Source organism: Taurulus bubalis (genome assembly GCF_910589615.1).
Source record: "Taurulus bubalis genome assembly, chromosome: 20".
Classification (NCBI taxonomy): Eukaryota; Metazoa; Chordata; class Actinopteri; order Perciformes; family Cottidae; genus Taurulus; species Taurulus bubalis.
Window position 1 is genome coordinate 4018098 of NC_136608.1, and position 8132 is coordinate 4026229.

The 8132-nt window shown below is 48.0% G+C and overlaps 1 protein-coding gene across 1 annotated transcript; it reads left to right on the forward strand.

The window, feature by feature from the left end:
* Positions 1-201: 201 nt before the first annotated feature.
* Positions 202-7742, forward strand: e2f7 (E2F transcription factor 7; the record flags this gene model as incomplete). The annotated part of the gene is made up of 12 exons (XM_079236037.1): positions 202-288; positions 615-932; positions 1439-1598; positions 1797-2036; positions 2721-2876; positions 2964-3107; positions 3242-3418; positions 3512-3596; positions 4203-4494; positions 5044-5200; positions 6126-6487; positions 7575-7742. The coding sequence occupies 12 exons, from the start codon at positions 202-204 to the stop codon at positions 7740-7742; spliced, it is 2346 nt and encodes a 781-aa protein (XP_079092163.1).
* Positions 7743-8132: the final 390 nt, after the last annotated feature.

Sequence of the window (8132 nt, forward strand, 5' to 3'; positions counted from 1 at the left end):
GCGCTAAAGCCCTGTTAAGGAGGGAACCTGCTAGTTAGGTTGCGGACATTAGCTTGCTAAGGGCTAGTTAGCTGCTGTTCTTTGCGCCAAATTCAGCTGACCACTCGTCTGAGTTTTGGCTGAACTTTTACATAGCTTCACTCATCTGCATCGGGTCTCTCACAGCCGTCTTCACGTGTGTTTGGACTGCAGGTTTCCCAGATGGAAGTTGAATGTCTTTCATTGAAAGACCTCACGAGTCCCAGGAAAAGTTTCACGGAGGAGGATGGGGGCCAAAGTGAACAAAAGGTAAGGTGACCTGCTGCTTAACCTGAGGGGTGGGAGAAGCAGTGAACCGGTCTGATGTGATGCAATCCGAGACAGATGTGGTGGCATCTTAATCAGTGAGATGAGGTTGTAAAATGGGTTTAGCTGGGGTTGCTTTTTGATTGAAACAGCTCGTTTTTTGTGAGAGAAAGTAGTTTCTAGTGTTAACATTTTAACCTCAGAAATAAAACCCCTGGAAGAAGCTTAGGGGTTTACAGGTTACATATTTTAACACGTTGTTGGAATGTCACGGTGGAGATTCACCTTGAATCCTTACTAAACAAAAACTACAACACTTGTCTCCTCAGGAAAACATCTGCGCGGAGAGGAGGAGGTCCACGCCACTGAAATCGGCAGAGTCCCCCATCCCGGCCTCGCTGATGAGCAGAAAGGGGTCCGCCCCCGACCCGGCCCACGTCGCCCACATCACCCCCATCAAACACACCGTTCTGGCCGAGCCCTGGACGCCCACGGCCAACCTCAAGATGCTGATCAGTGCGGCGAGCCCAGACATCCGGGACCGGGAGATGAAGAAGGTGCTGTTTCGACCCATCGAGAACGAGAGGGACAAGCCGGCGAGTCCGGATGCTGTGGCGGAGGATACGGAGGTGGAAGACTCTTGTCAGGTATGTGACGTTTTAGATTTCTGAAATAGTCAATGTGGCATTGAATAAGTTCTAGAAGTCTGAAAAAGTTGTATTCTTTTCTACCACTGAGGAGAAATATGTTAGATTGCTAGCCACAATTTCCAGAGTCTTAAAAGTCCCTCCATTTACTTACATTAGCAGCTGAAAGCTCAAGATAGTACAAATACAATCACTCAGTTATGCCGAATAGATAAAGTAATATTGTATGTAAAGTGGCAGCTGCAGCCTAAATCGCTGAGCTTTTGTAATGCGATTATTTCTTGGAATCCGACGTGTGTAGGTTTTTTTCCAGCCTTATCGCAGGATTTCATTCTTATCTCAAATATATGCCCTTGAAGACAAGTTACAAAAAAAGCTCTGGACCGGGACATGTCCCACTCTAACCCTGGAGAACGAAGCGTACAGGTGGCCGTCCCCTTAACCGGTGTAACGCTAGTGGCAGACTTAAGAATGTTTCTCATTCATCTCTTTACCCGTCTGTCCAGTTTGAAGCTGCGGACGAAGAGGATGACGCCGACAAAAAGCCGAGCAGGAAGCAGAAGAGTCTGGGTCTGCTGTGCCAGAAGTTCCTGGCCCTCTACCCCGACTACCCGCCGCTGCACAGCCCCATCTGGATCTCTCTGGATGAGGTGGCGACCAGCCTCGGTAAGCAATGGGGGTCAGACGTGTCCACGCCACTAGGTTATTGGATTTATGGGCTTTTTTCTTCTTCATACAAACAACTGGAGCAATGCATTAATTTAATCGAAACACTGGCCATTTGGGGAGTGTTTATTCAAACGTGAGCGCATTTCTTCCAAGAACAAGCGGATCATTTCTCTTCTCTTCCCTTGAAATAATCAGGAGTGGAGCGGCGACGCATCTACGACATCGTCAACGTGCTGGAGTCCCTCATGATCGTGGGTCGGATCGCCAAGAACAGCTACACCTGGTACGGCCGCCTGCGGCTGGAGGCCACGCTGGAGGAGCTGCAGCGGCGGGGCCGGCAGCAGGGCTACCACCTCCAGATGGACCTGGCCACCGAGAGGAGGGAGGCCGGACCGGGGCGCGAGGACGACGGGGCGGAAGGAGACGCCGGAAACGGTAATGAACTGAGAGATTAAAACGTTTTAGTCAAGGGATTCTGCAACAAAAAGAAGATTTCCTACATTTCCACCAGCTAATTCCCTCATTTTCTTCTCCTGGCACCGTTGCGTCTTTACCATTGGCTGCTTTGATGGCTGTTGTAGTTGCACTTATAGGAAAAGACCATCAGAGACCATCAGTTTAATGCAGCACATTTACAATCTTAGGTGCAGCTTCCTCCAAACTAACACTTTGGCTAAACGATCACTACCTTCAAACCCACATTAACGATTACGAGCCTGGTTTCCATTGCGATCCCTCAAGCAGTGCACGTTCACCTCAGCCTCTCATTAAGGCGGCGTGTGTGTGTGTGTGTGTGTGTTGACTTGGCTGGGTAAGAATATAATAGGGAGTTAACAAAAGGTACATGGCATCCATTGAGTGGCTTAATGTTGTGGCTGGATGATATAATAATATTAATACAGAGCTCTCAACACGGGTGAACACACCCACAGCTGAAAATAGGTTCTCACTACGGTGTTAATATATCAACTGCACATTTAAGCATCTCATGGTTTATGATCAGATCGTCAATCCTTGGTGCTTTAATGACAAGATTCTTACTGGTCATCTTGTATAAAGTAGAGACCTGTGACTGCAGTAGTCTGACACATTTGCATGTTTCCTTATTGTTATTTATAGCTGGCGGCAACCGGAAAGACAAATCTCTGCGCATCATGAGTCAGAAGTTCGTCATGCTCTTCCTGGTGTCCAAGACTCAGACGGTCACTCTGGACGCAGCGGCAAAGATCCTCATCGAGGAGAGCCAGGACTCGTCCAGTCACAGCAAGTACAAAAGTAAGAAAGTGCAAAAGATTGTGTCTCGTAATACAAGTCCTGTTTGTTCGGATTCATCCAAACTGAACGTCCTCCCCGTATGTTCAGCTAAGGTGCGGCGGCTGTACGACATCGCAAATGTGCTGACCAGCCTGGGCCTCATAAAGAAGGTCCACGTCCGCGAGGAGAGAGGCAGGAAGCCGGCCTTCAAGTGGCTCGGCCCCGTCGACTTCAAAAGCTCTGGGAGTGCCGGTGAGGAACTAAAGTAGAAACGACTCTTGAGCTGAACTCACGTTTTTCTGGAGCTGTGATTGAGATGAAGGCTGTTTTTGCTGTCGTGCTAACTCAGTCTCTCTCTCTCTCCATCTCCCTCGGCCCAGATGTAGGAAATACTGTGAACGTGGCAGCCGCCACTCTGCCTGAGGCCACGCTGCCGATGGCAGGCCTGGACTTCAGAAGAGCCAAGATGGCGCGCCACACCTCCTTCAACGTCGCCCCCGCTCCTGTGGCCGTACAGCGGCGGGTCAACTCTGCGCCCAGCAGTCCGCGGCGAGACCGAACGGGTACGAGACACTCGTCAATGAATAGTTTAATACAGTAGAAAGTTTGATATCCTTGTGTGATGAATTGTTTCCCCCCCCCCTCTTTAACCACAGGTCTGCCAACCCAGCCTGTGGATTATTCCAGAAAGACAACGAGCAACAGCGCAGTGTGTCGACTGCAGTTCGGAAACAGCACAGAGTGAGTTAATGCCAACACACGCAGATACCCAACCCGCTGTGTGACCCCTTATCGTGCTCTCAGTTCAGATTTATCTGCAGTCTAGCAACGCGGATTCACTGCCGAACAGTTTACTGCCCCCAGTCGCTCTTTGCTAACCTTCCCCGGGACAGTCTATCAGATTTACTGGAGAGAATCCACATCAGCTGCCCGGGAACAAGGACACATGTTGGGCGGTAAAGTCAAAATGAAGGAGACTGCAGAATATTTCACACTCACTGCCAGTGTTTGTAGCTCCGGGCTACGTGTAAGCTGCCACTGTGGATCGTTTTCATCTCCTATGAATGTGTGCTTTGGCTCCGTAGAAACAGTTCATGTAGTTTCTATGGTTGGGCTGCTCGTGGCCCAACCACAGCGGCCTCAAGGGTTTTTCGGGGGAGCAAAATAGTACGACATAGAAGTGTGTGTGTGTGTGTGTGTGTGTGTGTGTGTGTGTGTGTGTGTGTGTTGAAAAATAAAGGAATATTCTTGGCGCTGAAACGAGAGCCACTCGAATCCGGTTGAAGCCGACGATTCAAGCTTGACTTCTAATCAGTTCCTGCTTCCGTTCTCTCTCTCTCTCTGCAGTAACCGTCCCGCCGACAGCCCGCTGCCTCCGTCCTCCGCCCGCCCCGCCCCGCCGGCGCCACCGCTCCACCCGGAGCACCTCTTCGCCACGTCCTCCCCGCAACACTGCTTGGCCTACCTGCCCAGCCTGTCCCAGCCCTCGGTGGTCATGCTGTACCGGGCGCCTGAAGGTCCGAGGTCGCCTGGGGCGGAGTCTGACGAGGGGAGGAGGAAGAGGAGGAGGGAAGACGGGGAAGAGGAGGGGACGGTGGTGAAAAGGAAGTGGGCGTCCGGGTCGGAGCGATGTGACGAGGTGAGGCGCTTTTGGCCTGTCGAATGAAAGTGATCTGTTCTCGTCTCCGTTGAGCCGGGAACGGCTTTGCTTTCGGTTCAGTGGAATACGATGCTTCTTTATTCCAGTGCAGTTTTGGCTGGTATTTCTGGATAGTAAATTGAAAATATGAGTTACTACACGCTCGCTGATGAGGATAAGTCATTCCTGGTGTAATTAAATAAGTATAGTTGTAATGTATAGGATATTATGATTGAAGAACCCTCGCCATTAATCAGGCTACACTATCCTAGTAATTGGAAAAGTCCCATTTTTCTTGATAAATGGTCCTAACATGGTAGGTTCAGAGAGTGGACTAGGAAAATGACTTGGCAGAAGGTCATTTAATGTTGTTAGAAGAGTGTTAATCACTGCGGTGGTTTTTATTTGCTGGGTCATAAATTATCATATTTAGTGCATACAACTGTCCTTTTAAGATAGGTTGTAGACTTCATTTTGCCCCGTGTCTCGGTCCCATGCATACAGCTCTAGATGGATGGTCCGTGGTGATTTATACTGTTCTCCTTCTAGGTGAACGGCAAACCTCACAGGGAAGCAGCCGAGTGTTCGCCAACGGGTCGCGCCAGGACTTCCCCCGGTCGCCCCGCAGGCCTCTGCAGAGAGCGAGACCTCGACGAGAGCGAAGCCGCCCAGCCGTCGCACTACCTCTACGTTCCCAACAATGCAGGTAATAAAGCCCAGGGACCGCTGAGAGGTGTGCTTTCTTTGTCCGCTCTACTACTATACTGTATGTCGAAACTAGGCAGCAAACGTGTGCAAATGCGTGTGGCCTTGTTGCCGCAGCATGGGAATGACATCAGCTGACGGGAAGTACAACGTGGGCACAAGCTGTTGAAACTGTCTATATTATCTAGAAGCGGATGAATCCACAGAGCTCATGCATGTACCCTGTCAGTTTCATAAAGAAAGAGCTGGGATTTGTTCTCAGGTGTTTGGCTACAGCGTTCTTACGGTCATGGAAAACCTGGAAAAGTCATGGAATTTTAAAATGGTTATTTCCAGGCCTGGAAAAGTCCTTGGAAAAAATAAAATCCCAAAAGTTTTGTAACAGTCATGTAAATGTGTTATATTCATGTGTTCATGACGTTCATTTACGCTGAGTTTGAAATAATTAATATGCTTTTAAAAGAAAGACGCTCAACATATAAGCAGGCATACATACAGGCATCTATATAAATGTTTATTCTTTTAATCAAACTATTGTCTCATTCATTTGTGTCATTTAAGGTTTACTGTATGCTTTGTATTCTCATTGTTAGTTTAAATACTACATTTACTCACTTGTTCATGTTTACACCCAGATTTCACTAAATGTTTGGTCATGGAAATCCATTGGTCAACATGTGTATGAACCCTGTGGCTACAATAGACGTAAAAGTAATGATTAATTACATTTATGTTGTAAAGTATTTTGTCACCAAAGGGATGGTTTTACGACGTAGGTAAAAAATCAAACATGGATAGCCAATTAAATGCGTGTAGATGAAAACAAAGTCATGAGAGTCAAAGAATGACGAGAAGGCTAATTAAGATCAGGTCAGGCGGCTACTTCTTAACGCGTCCATCAGATGTACAATTCTCCTCTTCTCCAGGTCTGAACAGCCTCAACTTCCTGCTCTCTGCCGGCCAGCCAGCAGGCGGTCTGGCGCTTCCCCACGGCGGCGTTCCCACCCTGGCGCTGCCCTACGTCCTGGTTCCGTCCGCGGCGCTCTCCCACTACCCGCTGGTGGCCGGCGGCCCTGAGGCCCGCAGCAAACTGAGCTTCAGCCTGCCCGCCCACTTCATGGTGGGGGCGGCGCCGTATGGGCTGGCGGCGGCAGCGGAATTCGGCGGGCCGCCGGCTCCGTCGCCGGCTACTCCGGAGCAAAGCAGGCTGTACGGGGCGGCGGCGGGAGCTCCACGTTCCCCCTCGGGACTGCACCAGACTGCCAGCATCCACACACCAGAACCACTGGTAAGAACTACTAAAGCCACACACACACACACACACACACACACACACACAGAGAGTTCTCTGCTCTAAAAACATTAACTCCGACATCATCCCCCTCCATAATGATACATGACCTTTCTGGTTCAGAATGCCACAGCTTGACAGCGGCTTGTTTTGTGCAGCGTCTCCCCTCGTTTACTCATTCAGACACTCGCTCTCATTTAGCGCTTTCAAGTTGATTAATCTCCAAGTTGTTGAATGGGGATTAATGTTCTTGTCTGCGAACATAGTCCGTCGACACTGCTCTTCTCAAACAGAGTGCTTTTTAGGCGACCCGCCGAGGCGCTGGATGGCTAATTAATGCTGCGTTACAAACCATGTGAGGAGTCACTGCCCGTGTGGTAATGAGACATAAATCACGGCCTTCCCTGCCTCTTTCACTTTAATATGGGCAGAGTGGGGCCGTCATGAAAGAGCTCCAGGTGTTAGTAACAAGAATGTTTCTTCTTATTTTGCCCACATAAAAGATTTTTTTTAATAAATTGATACTCTCATTGTCAACAAAAAAAAAATTGGTAGTTATTTCCAATTTGTCAATTCATTATTTTGTCATTTAAAACATCATCACTGTTACCAGTAGTGAACATGTGCTGCTTTATATTGTATTCTGTGATTAAATAGCTTCTTTTTTTTTTTTTTTTTTTTAGAAACCAGCAGTTAGAATAAACTGAATCGGGCTTTGGATTTGACTATTAAACCAATAATGACTATAATTGTTAACTTTGTAAGACTTGCTCGCTCATGAGCAAACACACTTAGCGGGAAGAAAAAGACCTTTTGCAAATTACGAGTACCTTTTACAAACTAGTATGAAATGCTTTTGACAAATCAATGTTTTGAGATTTTCTGTAATCTAAAATCAACAGTTGGTCTTTTTTTGTTCTCTAACACTATGTCATGTATAAATAGTGTCTCAAAAGTGGCAGTTTATTAATATATCTGAGAGGCACCTCCATCAAAACGTATCCCTACAGTCTATGGAAACAATACAAACTGCAGCAGGATTCTCTAAATGTTCTTCGATCTCACATCTCTCTCTACGTCACAGACGCCGCACACTCCGAAGGAAACCGCACTGTCGGCCTCTAAGGCTTTCTTCCAGACCCCGGGCACACTGGGAAGTGTAGTCGGCGCTGCGCCGCCCGCCCGAAAAAGAGGCTCGGCACAGAGGAGGCTGGACGTCGGCCACCCGCACACCAACCAGTTGGACGTGTGAGGAGATGGAGCGGTTGGCTAATATGCTGTTTTAACACTCGGGTGTTGAAAGTGAAAAATGTGGTTTTGAACCACTGGTGTGTTGTTAAGTTTATTAATTAATAAATTAAGGGGTTTCCTTCCAAAATGCATGAATTTAAAGTTGAGCAAAACATTGTCAGTGGAGACCTCAGATATACTTTTTCCATTCTGACGTTTTGCGAATGACTGTCAGTTTTTTACCAAACTCTTTTGTTATTGTCCTTGTCTCAATAGTCCAAATGTGCCTCATGGTTTAATTATGGGACACACGTGAATGAGTGAAACCGTACAGCCAGTGTCACAGTGCCCTCCTGTGGTGGGATTTGGCCAATGCTGTATTTTATATTTTTGCCTTAATCCCTCCTCCCAG